Source organism: Lampris incognitus, chromosome 19 (genome assembly GCF_029633865.1).
Source record: "Lampris incognitus isolate fLamInc1 chromosome 19, fLamInc1.hap2, whole genome shotgun sequence".
Lineage (NCBI taxonomy): Eukaryota > Metazoa > Chordata > Actinopteri > Lampriformes > Lampridae > Lampris > Lampris incognitus.
The window spans coordinates 8,138,915-8,154,352 of NC_079229.1; the positions used below are offsets into that span (position 1 = coordinate 8,138,915).

Sequence of the window (15,438 nt, forward strand, 5' to 3'; positions counted from 1 at the left end):
TGAAAGTTACTGAATACATATTCTGTTTTGTTACATATATCTGAAAGTTACTGAATACATATTCTGTTTTGTTACATATATCTGAAAGTTACTGCATAAGAATTCTGTTTTGTTAACTATATCTAAGTTACAACTGAAAGCTCTTATTTTTGCCCCAAAGAGTGAATAAATGCTATAATGCAATTTAAAATGCAGTTTCTACTGTTTCTATCAAATTGCAACCCCCCTCCCCCAAAATCAGGTGGAGGGGTCCTCAGGGTAGATCAAAAATACGCAGGGGGTCCAGGACCCCAAAAAGGTGGAGAATCACTGCTTTAGCAGGAGGTTCATGGAGGACTCCGCCAAGGGGAAAGACTAAAATAGACGGAGTCTGTTTTCACACAGAGGGCCGCTGTGCTCTGATGAGTTATGTTACGGAGGCTAAATTACAGATGTAGATGACAAGATAAAGGAGTGTCAAGACAACAGAGTCAACACTATATCTATTACTAACCTGCAGTTAACTCAAATTTAGACCAGGATTAAAGCCTTCCATCAATCAGTTAAACAGAAATTACTCTCCCAATGGATGGCAATCAAAGGTAAATAAGGATATTCAGTTTTGAGGTTGTGACCAAAGTATTGGGCTAGCAGCCATCTCTGTCTTTAACTGGGGTTGGGGAGTGAAACTACGGCCGGTTGCCACACAACCGACGCCCACCGGACCGAGACCGAGACACAATTGGGATTTTGGTGCCCTCATTATTGCACCACTCACTCTCTGTTTTCCACCCTACCTTGTGAATTTGGGCTACACAAAATAAACTTGCCTTGACTCTTTTGCTCTGAAATGCAAGCTGCAGCCTGCAGTAGAGGCATTGCTTAGTGCGCTGACCTTTGACCTCGTCGCACGCCTTCGCTTCACGTTCACTCATTCGGTCAACAACAAGCGACAGAGGGTGATGTTACGTTAAACCGACGTCAGAATGCCCAACGCGAAACCGTCTTACGCGCGGAGGTAATTTACCCAAAGAGATCCACAGTGGGACGTGCAACAAATGGTTTGAATTTGAGTGTTTTGTTTTTATTTATTACAAGTAAAATTTGAGCAGTTAAGACGGGTTAATGTTGTCCCACTTCTTTGCCGCCTTTGCAATTGAAGGGAAATTCTCTACGTCGTCATTTGCTCTTCATTTTAAAGAAGGTGTCGGGTTCAAGCCCCGTTTTGACACTGGTAACATTTTAAAAGAATCATTTTCGTATCGGTATCAGGAAAAAAAAACTTGGAACGATACCCATCTCTAGTCTCAACAAACATCTTACCCCATGATCGTATACCCATTAAATCATATTGAATTTAGCAGGGATGTCCCCTGTCACGCCACTGTTTAAAGGCTGAACCGATTGACAAGCCAGCTGAAGATGTTTAAAGCCTAGAAGTTTCTAGAAGTCATGAGCATCAAACGACTGCAGGCTTTGTCCCGATACCGGGATCTCATCTGACCTTCACTGCAGCGCGGTGGCCCAGGGCTTAGCGCCGCTGCCTCACAGCAAGAAGGCCCTGGGTTCGAACCCCAGGCCGTCCCGGGTCCTTATCGTGTGGAGTTTGCATGTTCTCCCCGTGTCTGCGTGGGTTTCCTCCCGGGCGCTCCGGTTTCCTCCCACCATCAAAAAGACATGCATGTTAGGGTTAATACTCCTGCCTGTGCCCCTGAGCAAGGCAGTGGAAAGGAGACCTGGAGTTGGTCCCCAGAGAACACTTTCACTCTAGCCTACAATAAAAATGTCTTCTTCTTGTTGAAATGAATGATCATCACTTTATTTTGTCATTGTATTCTTGCAACAAATTCATCCTCTGCATGTAACCCATCCTATTGTATAGGAGCAGTGGGCAGCTGCAGCGCCCGGGGACCAACTCCAGTTCTTCTTCCCATTGCCTTGCTCAGGGGCACAGGCAGGAGTATTAACCCTAACATGCATGTCTTTTTGAGGGTGGGAGGAAACTGGAGCACCCGGAGGAGACCCAAGCAGACACGGGGAGAACTTGCAAACTCCACACGGAAAGGACCCGGGACGGCCTGTGGTTCGAACCCAGGACCTTCAACAACAAACATTCTTCCAATGCATGTTGCTGCAAACCATGTATGGTTTCGTACTTTCTTCCCTTGACTCAGATATGAGGGATACCTCCTTAGACACGGTTATTGACCATCACCATGACGGCTGCGTCTCGCCCCTCATCTCCAAGTCTTACAGTACAGGGCGACAGTAAAAAGACAGACCAAAGCCATGTTTGTTTAAAGGCGTATGTTTAGGTGTTCGGTGTATGAACAGAATAAAGCCAACTTGTAGCACGGCGACACCGCCCCCCCCCAATGCACCCACAACACCAGCAGCAACACGAAGTGGGTTTTATTTGAAGTGAATGAACTTCCGTCTGTCAGAGTAATGCACACCGTGCACCAGAGATCTCAAACACACGGTGCTGCCTCTCGCTCGGCGTCTGGAGAAGCGCATCGCCTTGAAGAAACAGAAAGGAGGAGAGACAGACATCTAGGGAAACTAACCAACTAACTGGCAGGCAAAGCATAAAAACACAAAGGGGCATGAGTGAAAGTGGCGCATTGGATCAGACGCTCTTTCCTGTCTCGTGGGAACGGCATCTGAAACAGCACCATGGACTCTTTGAACGAGCTTCAAACACAGCGAAGACTGCAAACTTGGTCCGCAAGTTAGCCGGGTTGAGAAGAGGAGAGGAAGAGGGCACAAAAGGTAGGAAAAGGACGAGTCGGACAGACTGAAACATCCATCCATCCATTATCCAAACTGCTTATCCTGCTCTCAGGGTCGCGGGGATGCTGGAGCCTATCCCAGCAGCCACTGGGCGGCAGGCGGGGAGACACCCTGGACAGGCCGCCAGGCCATCACGGGACCAACACACACACACACACACACACACACACACACACACACACACACACACACACACACACACACACACACACACACACACACACACACACACACACACACACCTAGGGACAATTTAGCACGGCCAATTCACCTGACCTACATGTCTTTGGACTGTGGCAGGAAACCGGAGCCCCCGGAGGAAACCCACACAGACACGGGGAGAACCTGCAAACTCCACACAGAGGACAACCCAGGACGACCCCCAAGTTTGGACTACCCCGGGGCTCGAACCCAGGACCTTCTTGCTTTGAGGCGACCACTGCGCCACCGTGCCGCCAGACTGAAACATAGACAGAGAAATTGCATGACAGGACTTTCCAGAGACCAATGGCCTTCATCACAGTAACCTACGACTACTGTTGGGGGAGAAAGTTACTGCCAGAACTGGTTGTTTTGGCCCCTACGGACACAAATCATCTGTCTACAAGCTAACGAGTGTCACTCATGCGGGGAAGCTAGAGTTTAGTGAACCTTTAACTATCGAGCGTTGCAACCACGTGAGCATTTTGTTTATGTCCAAAGACATGAAGGTCAGGTGAATCGGCCATACTAAATCGTCCCTAGGCATGAATGTGTGTGTGTGTGTGTGTGTGATGGCCTGATGGCCTGTCCAGGGTGTCTCCCCGCCTGCCGTCCAATGGCTGCTGGGATAGGCTCCAGCATCCCCATGACCCTGAGAGCAGGATAAGTGGTCCGGATAATGGATGGATGGATGGGTGGATGGAAGCATCCATTAAATGTTAAATATCATGTGAGCCCAACGGTAACGATGATGGTAGCAGGTGCTGGTTGACGACACTGCTGCAACAGCGGCCCACTAGTCAGCAACGTCCTCCATTCGTCAGTCTGTTTGACTTGCTGAGTGACAACCGATTTTTATGCACGTGGTTAGCCTGGCATGCGCTGAAATGATTAAATCTATTAGAACGGTTACCATGGCGACCCATTCGGGCCGTGTTAATGTGCAAAGTCCGTGTGCTGTTAAGAGACTCCCATTCCTTCCCACGTGGTAATAATGGGAATGGTCACGTTAGGTGCAGCAAAATAACTTGGTAGTTTATGGTGACCATTCCTCTGCTGTCGACAATCCCTTATCTGCATAGCGACCGACTGTCGCCGGTCTGCTTAACGCCAGTAGTCTCCAACGGTCCACGTCGAATCTTTTTGTAATACACGTGTGAATAAGTTAATCGTCGTAAATCACATTTCGGCGGCCTTACGCATACCAAATAGGTAGCGACTGTACAGAAAACGGCTTGTGTTGTGTTGTGACAGGTGTCTGAAATTCAGATTTGACCAGAAATGTAAAGCGCTTCGAGTGGCTGTCGCAGCTGGAAAAGCGCTATATAAAATGCAACTTGATTGACTGATTGGTTGATCCATCCATGGAAATCCAAAATGCCTTAAGAATGCTTTTCAAGTTGTGTGTGTGTGTGTGTGTGTGTGTGCATTTAGATGCGTGCTTGAGTATTTATGTCCTCACACAATAACTGATGCAGGCTGTCGGTTACAGATAAGGAGTTGCAGTGAATTGGCACGGGAGCCGAGCGGCTTCCCATTCAGCCAAGCCTGTTGAAATTTTCATTTCTTCTCCATTTGCGAAGAAAATCGACAGAGACGTAAAAAAGAAAAAGAAAAAAAAAAGTGCGGAGGAGGCAACATTGTCCCAGCCAGGCCTGCAACAACATTTCCATATGTGTAAATGGGTATTTTTCCTAAAAGAAAATCACAAAAATGGCCTGGAGCCTCTCTACTATCGTTTATCAAACCACAGAGGACTACTCGGCTGCATGAGGGCACCGCCGCTGAGAGGAAAACGGGGGTAAAAACAATCTCACGGAGGTTATTCATCACCGGCTTCGGTACAGCTTCGTGCAAACCGAGGAAAACAGCAAATAGCCTCGCTGCAAATAACAGTTGCATAGCTACGCAACGCGAGGACGGCGGTGTAAATCTAGAGGTTAAAGTGCGGCAGAGCCCGTATTTTCTTGCGGATAAACAAGCTGTTTGAATCCGGACTCCGGCAACGGTAAAGCAGTAGTCAGGACAACAACTATCAACGCCTCTGTCCGTATGAAGAAGGTCACTGGCAAGTACAGATATGGAGAATGAACCTTTAGTGCGTCTTTTCCCCAGCTCAAATATGCAAAAAAGCCTTTAGTACCATTGAAAAATGTCAAAAATAAGTGAATATAAGGTGATGGGGGGGGTGCATGCATGGCAGCACAAGCCTGCAGCGAAGGATAGCATTTCTCTCAGCTGTGTTTGTGTTAAGTTAAACAGTCACGATGCCAAAGACGTTGGCTTGAGAGCAGGACAGCACACAGCCAGGCTCAGTCTGAGGGAAAGAGACACAAATGGATCCACATAAAACACAGCCGCACAACAAAACGAGTCAGACAGCCCATGTGTCAATGTCAGCAACTGACTTCAAACAGCACACACGCCGTCCAACTTCTGCAGGCCGCCCGGCGGCCCTTTCGGATTCAGCTAATTCGTATTCATCCGGATATTCCTTGAGCAATCTATTCCTTGTTCTCTATTTAACCCTGCCTCGTCTTTTGGAGAGGGCTAACTCGTGTCAGCGCGGATCTGGGTCATTTGCTTCCTCCATTCAACTTCATTCGACAGAGCGAGTTTCACTTCACCTATTAGCGCTTCCTCTATTTATTTTCAGCTCTGTGAATGACAGCCCAGTCTTCATGCTGTCATATGTTGGGATGAGCTGGGAATCCACAGCACTGGGATCTCTCCTGGGAAGCAAGCAGGTCGGCCAACCATCCTGCTCCAACTCTGCCCTCTTGCTGCTGCTCTGACATGGCTTCTGGAAACCAATGACAACCTGATTTGTCTCCACACAGCTTCATGGAGACACGTTCTGACGCCAGGCATTTATACCAACGTCTGAATTCCTTCTAGAGCAAATGGAGCGACTCCGAAATCATCCGATATCCGCTACCAACCCTATACTGTTTGATTTAGAGGCATGCATCGTGATATTCAGGGCTGAGTTATATCAGCCTTTACTGTCATCGGTCTCAAATCCACTGTTATCGAACATGCGATTTTTTTTTTTGCAGCTAGCTGCTCCATTAACTGGTTCAACGGCTCTTAATGTTATGTAAGTGGAAGTGTGTCCTCCTAATTGTGTTTAAACAGCAGAAAACACAACAAATCCGGTTCCCTGTCAGCTTTTTAACCAGTCTGCCTTCATAAGGCAACAAACTTGTAAAACTTAACTGGCCGTGAGATTTAGTATGCCCCTCATCTTTACTCTTTGCTGAGAATTCGCTTCATTTTCACCCTGTATTTGAGGGCAAGGATTATTTGGGGAGGGGGGTGTTGATTGTCCCGTGTTTACAGTGGCCCTGGACTCAAATTCCCACCTCTTGTTGGCCGGGGCGCAACAGCGGGGCCACGCCTAGACACACATGCGGTTGTCTGTGAGTGAGTGATGGAGATTCACCATCGGTCGGACGGCCGGGTTCAAGCTAGCGGCGACCAACGACGTCACTGAAGTTACACGATTGGCCGGCCGACCAATGACGTCGCTGGTAAACACGGAAGTGAGCGTTTGTTTTTGTTTTTGTTTTTTTGAAGCGAGCGTTTAATTCTGCACACACACAAATATCAATCAATCAATCAATCAATCGGGTTGCATTTTAAACATAATATATTGCTGCTCGTATTCACAAACAGCAGCGCTAATGGCCACACGCAGTTAGCGTGAACATTACTGAGAGTTGGTGGTAACTGAAGACATTCCAGTGATCATGGCAGCGGCGGTTGTGGCCAGGGAATTACTGCATATGAAGAATAAATTTAACCGTGTAAATAACCAGGGTTTGAAAACTGCTGGCCAGTACAGCCGCTGTTCACGGAACCGATTTCGAAACAGCCACTTTGTAAATGTGGCCCAGCCATAGTATCCTATAGGTCTTAACCTCTCCAGCTTCACGGCCCCGAACCCTGTAGTTGGAAGCCTCTGGAGTCTCGCTAGCCTGTTTAGTTTAGCCTGGGAGTCGGAGCTGGTAACAAACTTCACAGAGGCCGGACCAGCTCTCAGTGGAGAACCGGGCACTTTATTTCAGCACTGCAGTACATTTTAACACACAGCCTCCCTCTGATGCATAAAAAGCATCACTTGGCAACGGCGGCAACCTTGCTATCTGTCGGCACACTGCTATCTCTGTGGCTGCGGCTAAAAAAAATAAGCATACACACACGGCTCGCCGCGAAGCCCCCCTCCTTAAAGCGGCAAGGCTCAGTTTGCAACACTAGACTTGTTTATCTACACACTGGAACGAGGAATCACCAAGGGGACCTTTTGGCTAACGTTTAAATAATAAATCTGGCAGGCGGAGTAAATGAATGTTGCTAGTTTTCCCTGCGGCAACGCCGTTAGCTGTGAAGTGACCCATGGAAGCTGCTCCGCCCACGGTCAACAGCAGAACATGCTGACTGTTAGTCATCTAGCTAGGGTCAGTGTGTGTAAATGAGGTTGCGTGTGTCACAGTGCATGTTACTGAGAAAGAGCCCACCCAGACAGCATCCGGATGTGGGCCACTTCAGGCAGTGATGCGGCACTGATGGCCTTCTTCTGGCCCTGACAAAATGGATGTGAACCTGAAATGGCCCATGTGTATAAGAGCAAATATGGCCCAAATATGCCAAATTAAATGTGGGCCTTTTCTGGCAAAGATGTGGTGCTCTTGGCAACATGTAATCTGGATGTGACCCTGACGTGGCCCGTGTGTTGTGAATGTGGCCCAACTATCACAAAACAAATATGGGCCACCTTTGGCAAATATGTGGCACATGCGGCATTGCCATGGCTTGGTTCTGGCCCAGATCTGACAAACAGGAGGGGACCGCCTAAGTGCCATCATTCCACGCGGTATGTGGGCCGGATGAAGTGTCGGGTGTGGGACGGGTCCGGCCCACAGCAATTTTGCTATCTGGGATGCGCTCAGACATTGTACAATCAGTTAAAAAGCAAGTTTAAGTCTATTAAAAGGCCCCATGAAATATCCACTATCCAACAGACCTGACGGTGGACATGGGAACCAACATGGTCCGATGGGGTCATGGGTGGTGGTATATATAAATAGAACCAAGAGCGTCTGTTAAACATGAATAATGGGGAGAATCTGTTGGGCGCATGGAGGAAAACACCACTCATGGCGCCAGCGTGAGACTTCCAGTGTGAGCAAGGAGAGTGAGGAAATTTAGGAAGTTCAAACACCCATCCGAGCGCATGAGTTTTTAATCTTTAAGATTAATAAAGCTCTGAGCGCTCGGCCTGCAACAGATCGTCTGTGAGAGAAGTTAACAGCTCGGCACCGTCCGCGCAGATGCAATCACGTTTACACACGCTTTCTGCAGGACTGGAGAACTTGGACCGGATTTTGTCGGGGTTGGGTAATCCGTCTGCGCTCCGGAGCTAGTCTCGGCGCAGAATTTATTATTAAGAAACAAATGTAACTGGTTATTTTGTTGCCCGGTGCGGGATTACTGCACCACAAGGCGACATCGCTAACCGCTCGGCTAAAGGGTCAGACCCGTTAGCTAGGGGCTAACGTGTCTTATTAGCAGTTTACACAAACAAACCACGTGTTAGAGTACAGACGCAGACATGTTTTTTTTTAGAATTTAAAAAAAAAATCGATGACGCAGCAGGATTCGATTCGCGAGAGCGTAGCAACGCGCCGTGACGCGGGGCGCTTGAAAGACGCAGCGCGCGGAACGTCAGCGGAGCCACTCGCTTAGCAACAAGATCGGGAAGCGTTGGTGAGCAGCCTCGGCCCGCTAAACCGTCCACCGCTGTGGGTCCCGTCGGAAGGGCGCCGTCGTTTCATTTGTAGAATCTGAATATCGAACTTGTGTAATACGCGCCACCCGGCCGTTCGACTTGCTGCGTATGAAAACGGCGACAGCGGTTTTAAACGCGCCACGTCTCCGGTTGGGGCCGAACTACGATAGCGGGCGTTTGGGCCTGCTAGCTCACGTTGCTAACCGAAGAATTCCGGGAAGTGGCTAATTCCGGTTTGTCGGGGTGGTGAAACGCGCCGCTGGAGAGACTATTCTGCCACTTACCGTCTAGATATTTTTTCGCTGTCATATTTTTTCGGTCGTGCAGTTTGAAAACGCGTCGTCGGGGATGGAGCCCAGCACGCCCGCTTACCCCATGGCCTCCCTCTACGTGGGAGATCTGCGCCAGGACGTTACAGAGGTCACGCTTTACGAGAAATTCAGTCCGGTCGGACCGATCGTCTCCATCCGCGTGTGCAGGGACATGACCACCCGCCGGTCCCTCGGTTACGCCTACGTCAACTTCCGGCAGCCCGCTGATGCCGAGCGTGCTTTGGACACCATGAACTTCGACGTGCTCAAAGGCAGGCCCCTCCGGATCATGTGGTCTCAACGTGACCCCTCGCTGAGGAAGAGTGGGGTGGGCAACGTCTTCGTCAAGAACCTTGACAAGTCCATTGACAACAAGGCGCTGTATGACGCCTTCTCGGCTTTTGGAGACATCCTTTCTTGCAAGGTGGTTTGTGATGAAGACGGCTCCAAGGGCTACGGGTTTGTGCACTTTGAGACCCGTGAGGCGGCGGAGCGGGCCACTGGGGAACTGAATGGCATGTTACTCAATGACAGAAAAGTGTTTGTCGGGCGCTTCAAGTCCAGGAAAGAGAGAGAAGCTGAGCTCGTCGCCCGTGCCAGAGAGTACACAAACGTGTACATTAAGAACTTGGGGAAGGACATGGATGATGAGAAGCTGAAAGACATGTTTGGGAAATACGGACCTGTCCTCAGTGTACGTGTCATGACAGATGACCGTGGCAAATCAAAGGGATTTGGCTTTGTCAACTTTGAGAGACACGAGGATGCGCAAAAGGCCGTGGATGACATGAACGGCAAAGAGCTAGATGGCAGGCAGGTTTATGTGGGCCGTGCTCAAAAGAAGGGAGAGCGCCAGAATGAGCTCATGCGCAAGTTTGAGCAAATGAAGCAGGTTCGCGCGACTAGATACCAAGGGGTTAATTTGTATGTGAAAAACCTGGATGATGACTTGGACGATGAGCGTCTCCGCAAAGAATTTTCCCCCTTTGGAACCATAATAAGTGCCAAGGTGATGACGGAGGGCGGTCGCAGCAGAGGCTTTGGCTTTGTCTGCTTCTCCTCCCCTGAAGAGGCCACCAAGGCTGTGACAGAGATGAATGGCCGCATCGTCGCTGCCAAACCACTGTTTGTGACCTTAGCCCAGCACAAGAAGGAACGTCAGGCCCACTTCACCAACCAGCACATGCAGAGGATGGCCACTGCCCGAGCCGTACCCAACCCTGTGATCAATCCCTACCAGCCCGCCCCGCCTTCTGGCTACTTCATGGCTGCTGTTCCTCAGGCTCAGAACCGTGCTGCTCAGCCAACCGCTGCCGTGAGCAGGAGAATTCAGGGGGCAGGCGGGATCGAACCCGAGTTCCCCGGACACTACACTACATTAACCAGTCCTACACTGTTTCATTATTTTTAAATGTGAAATAAACTGTCTTTTCTAAGCTTCATGCACGTGTCCAAGTGTTGCTGTTGTAACTGATAAAACTCATACATTCATTGATAATCTGTGCACGGTGAAGTTATTTATTTCAGGGAATCTCTTAGTGGCCCCAGCGTTGTTGTAGTGAAGCACTGTGAGGTATTTATACAGGTCATATTTCCAAGGTTCTGGCACCGAAGTACCAGCATTTTTTGACAAGGCAGCATAAATCGTCAGTACACCGGCGCCTTGAGCGATGACCTCTGACCGTATACCACAGAGAGTAAAACGTATGGCATATGCATGACTTTTTTTTTTCCCCCTCAGCAGATCTGAGTTACACCAACACTGATGTCGTGAAGCACTTTTGTACTTTAAGGTGAAGTATTTATTAAGATTAACGCTATTTAGTATAGCCACCTCTACCAGAGCCGTAACGACGAGAAACCCGGTTGACGGGCAGTAGGACCGACCCGTCACAGAGAGCTCCTCTGATTGGTTAAGGGCTGCTGGGAGCGGTAAAGTTTCTACCAATCAGGTGAGCTCACGTGCAATTTTTGAGAGCCTGGATACAGACAGGCCTGGTTTTCTCTCAGACCATCTGAATTACTCATAGCTGTAAGAGGAATATGATTTGTTTTATGGACAAATAGCACTGAAGGAAAGTTGCCTAACCCCAGCCATAATTGGAAAAAAGACAATGCATTGAAACAACGCTCAATAATGTAAACAAACTGAGTGGGGCCTGTTCTCGCCTCAGGCCAGCGAATACCACTTTTATAAAGAGTTCTCCACAAACATTCCCCTGACAACAGTATCTTATTTCAGAGCGGGGAACAGAACAGAGTTGGCCTTGGGCACTGTCCCGCCCCACATGCATATGAATAACCATCACTACTTGTTTATTGGAGTAAGCAGATGCTGTGCAGTCAGTGGGAATCTTTTCTTTTTCTTCTTCCAGCGTTACAGATGGAGACCTGCCTGCAGAGTCTGGTGCAGCAGCCATGTTGGTTTTAGAAGAGCAAGCGCTCCTTAATGCCGGATGAGTTTGATTCTGGGGAAGTTTGGGTTTGGCCTGTCCTCACGTGTTCTAGGATTTGTTTTATGCTTGTTTTTCTTCCAACCAGGGGAGGCTAGTGATATTCCCATGTGTGTCTTTACAAGGCATCACACCACAGGGTAGACGCCAGGGGGCATTTAACGCCAATCTGAAAGCGGCCGCAATGAAATTTCTCAGTCCATTTCTGTTGCGTGCAACACGTTCAGTGCAGCGGAGCCTCCGGTTTGTCACAGATTGATTCTTGTTATCAACATTTGTCACAGCTGCGCCCTCGCAGTGCGAATTCAGGTCAAAAAAAGCCGATGTGAGCTGGTTTTCTACTCGGGAGCACTGACCTGTGCAGGCTACAGATGCTCTTACATGGCAGCCAGCCATAAGCAGATCTTAATCCCACGTTCACATGCCAGACTCTGTTGTTTCATCGAAATGTACATATGTAGGTAGTCTCAGGTGTCGTGGATGCTTTTCAAAGATTATGTTAAATGAAAAAAAAAACCCTATTTTTTTCATGTTCTCGTGTCTTTACGTTAAACGTGGCACCAAGAAAAGCTTCTGGTACTCCACGTGTGAACTTAACTGGCTGTTATTGGACTTGAACTGATGCACATACACATAAACCAGTTGCACTTTCTGAAATGCCAGGAGACATTTTACTCTGCCCAGCCGGAATTCCCATTATAACACATCCGCAGTTGCATCAGGCAGGGCGGCTTATTTTGCCTATTTTCTTCCAATCACAGACCTTGAAATTGAGATTCAGCATCTCCGGGGCTCGGGTCCACGCTTGCCTTTAGAAAGAGAAGACGAGGCAATTTCACTTCCTGCCAGACCCGATAGTGCCAAGACCACCGGCCGTTCACAGCACACCCCTGAGACTCGTCACTTTATAATTGATGGATTATGGCACTCTGCACACCTTTCACCGGCACTATTCATTACCATTCATTCATTCAAATTATAACTCAAATTGCGTTTGCATAGTCAGGATGTTTTCCATCCATGTTGCTCCTGGTTATTTTATGCAGGTCAGTCAATTATTCTGTACTTACGTTCCCTAAACTAAAGTACAGTGCTGCTGTAATTCTATTATAGTATGTGGTGTTTATTATACAGGGACGTTGAACATATACACAGCATGCATGCATGTAAATGTCCTTCCGTGCTGGTTGTGAGCGCTCGCCGGTGTCCGCTGTGTGCAACTGCATCTTGCTAAGTTGAGGTTGTTCATATACTAGGCCTCATCTCTCAACCAGTGCCTGCAAGAGAAAACCACGCGTATTTGCTGTGTACTATATTCAACCCCGTCTGTTTATTCTGAATGACTGATTCATTGTAATTAAACGCCTAAGTAGTCTTTATTAGCAATTATGTGGTTAATTGTTGCCTTCGGATTTGGTTTCATTAAAATGGCTGCAAATTAAGCTTTTTCTCTGCGGATGCGAAGCCTCGCAGCGAAGGTTTGAAGTGTTTTGCTGCTAATAGAGTGAGTGCAGGCTAGGTTTGGGTACCTGCATCTGCACAGGCTACGTGTGACTAATAACTAGCATGCATGAGGAGGATATACGCCGGGAATAATGTGAGAGGGAGATGTGAGTAGAGGTGCACTTTACTCTGTAGTATAGCTGTTTATCGCCTTCTGTGGTTCTCCATCCCACAGAGTAAAACTGCTGTGGCCCGGACCCGTCCCACGCCCCACTTTCATCTTTCTTTCATGCGGCCCCACATACCGCGTGGAATGATGGCACCTGGGCGGTCCCCCCTGTTTTGCCAGATCTGGGCCAGAACCAAGCCATAGCAATGCCGCATGTGCCACATATTTGCCAAAGGTGGCCCATATTTGTTTTGTGATATTTGGGCCATATTCACCATTTACCACACGGGCCACTTCAGGGTCACATCCAGACTACATGTTGCCGAGAGCACAGCGTCTTTGCCAAAAAAAGGCCCACATGTGATTTGGCACATTTGGGCCATATTTGCTGTTATACATGTGGGCCTCTTCAGGCTCACATCCATTTTGTCAGGGCCAGAAGAAGGCCATCAGTGCCGCATCACTGCCTGAAGTGGCCCACATCCGGATGCTGTCTGGGATACGATGAAGTGGTTTCTGTTCTGCCAGATAATCAGTCACACCAGGTAAATGTATGAACCACCTGTCAGAACCGAGCGCCAGCAGTGCAGCCGTGGCACATGAGGACCTGATTGAGGACCACTGCTCCGTAAGTCAAGTCAAGTCAATTTTATCTGTATAGCCCAGTGTCACAAACTACACATTTGCCTCAGTGGGCTTTACAGCAACACAACATGCCGTCCTCTGCCACCTCACAAAACCAGCCTTTTCTCTCTCCACTCTTCTCTCTCCACTCTTCTCTCTCCACTCTTCTCTCTCCACTCTTCTCTCTCCACTCTCCACTCTCCACTCTTCACTCTTCACTCTCCACTCTTCTCTCCACTCTCCACTCTCCACTCTTCTCTCTCCACTCTTCACCCTCCACTCTTCTCTCTCCACTCTCCACTCTTCTCTCTCCGCTCTCCACTCTCCACTCTTCTCTCTCCACTCTCCACTCTTCACTCTCCACTCTTCACTCTCCACTCTCCACTCTTCTCTCTCCGCTCTCCACTCTCCACTCTCCACTCTTCACTCTCCACTCTTCACTCTCCACTCTTCTCTCTCCACTCTTCACTCTCCACTCTCCACTCTTCTCTCTCCACTCTTCTCTCTCCACTCTTCTCTCTCCGCTCTCCACTCTCCGCTCTCCACTCTTCACCCTCCACTCTTCACCCTCCACTCTTCTCTCTCCACTCTTCACTCTCCACTCTTCACTCTCCACTCTTCTCTCTTCACTCTCCACTCTTCTCTCTCCACTCTCCACTCTTCTCTCTCCACTCTCCACTCTTCTCTCTCCACTCTCCACTCTTCTCTCTCCACTCTTCTCTCTCCACTCTCCACTCTTCTCTCTCCACTCTTCACTCTTCTCTCTCCACTCTCCACTCTTCACTCTCCACTCTTCTCTCTCCACTCTTCACTCTTCTCTCTCCACTCTTCTCTCTCCACTCTTCTCTCTCCACTCTTCTCTCTCCACTCTCCACTCTTCTCTCTCCACTCTCCACTCTTCACTCTCCACTCTTCACTCTCCACTCTTCTCTCTCCACTCTTCACTCTCCACTCTCCACTCTCCACTCTTCACTCTTCACTCTTCTCTCTCCACTCTTCTCTCTCCACTCTCCACTCTCCACTCTTCTCTCTCCACTCTTCTCTCTCCACTCTCCACTCTTCTCTCTCCACTCTTCTCTCTCCACTCTTCTCTCTCCACTCTTCACTCTTCACTCTCCACTCTTCACTCTCCACTCTTCTATCTCCACTCTTATCTCTCCCCTCTCCACTCTCCACTCTTCTCTCTCCACTCTTATCTCTCCCCTCTCCACTCTTCTCTCTCCACTCTTCTCTCTCCACTCTCCTCTCTCCACTCTCCTCTCTCCACTCTTCTCTCTCCACTCTTCTCTCTCCACTCTTCTCTCTCCACTCTCCACTCTTCTCTCTCCCCTCTCCACTCTCCCCTCTCCCCTCTTCTCTGTCCACTCTGGAACCCGCTGGTTAAACGCAGCTAATTTCATTTAAATCGCGTCTCCGTCACTTAAAAGCAGAATCCATGACAACAGGCTTCGTCTACATTTAACTTCTGACCCATCTAAAGCGATACGGGCAGGGTCACGCATTAAAAACGAGGACGCCGGAATTACAGTTATCAAATTATACCGCCATGAAAACAGCCGACCCACATGTCGGACCACCATTTAATTAGCCGCGCCAAATGAAGCGCGCGTGCTCTAATTAAACGATAGGTCCGAAACTCCCGTGGTCGCCTTGTAGGTCAGGTCTACGGGGGGG

At 48.8% G+C, this 15,438-nt stretch overlaps 2 protein-coding genes across 2 annotated transcripts in view; one reads left to right on the plus strand and one right to left on the minus strand.

Moving 5' to 3' along the window:
* LOC130129835 (receptor activity-modifying protein 3-like) overlaps positions 1-15,438 on the minus strand; it is a 50,544-nt gene that overhangs the window by 34,385 nt on the left and 721 nt on the right. The window lies entirely within an intron of this gene.
* On the plus strand, positions 9,113-13,236 carry LOC130129834 (polyadenylate-binding protein 1A-like; the record flags this gene model as incomplete). The annotated part of the gene is made up of 2 exons (XM_056299499.1): positions 9,113-10,384; positions 13,207-13,236. Coding segments are annotated over exons 1-2 (1,302 nt in total), but the record flags the coding sequence as incomplete, so codon positions are not given.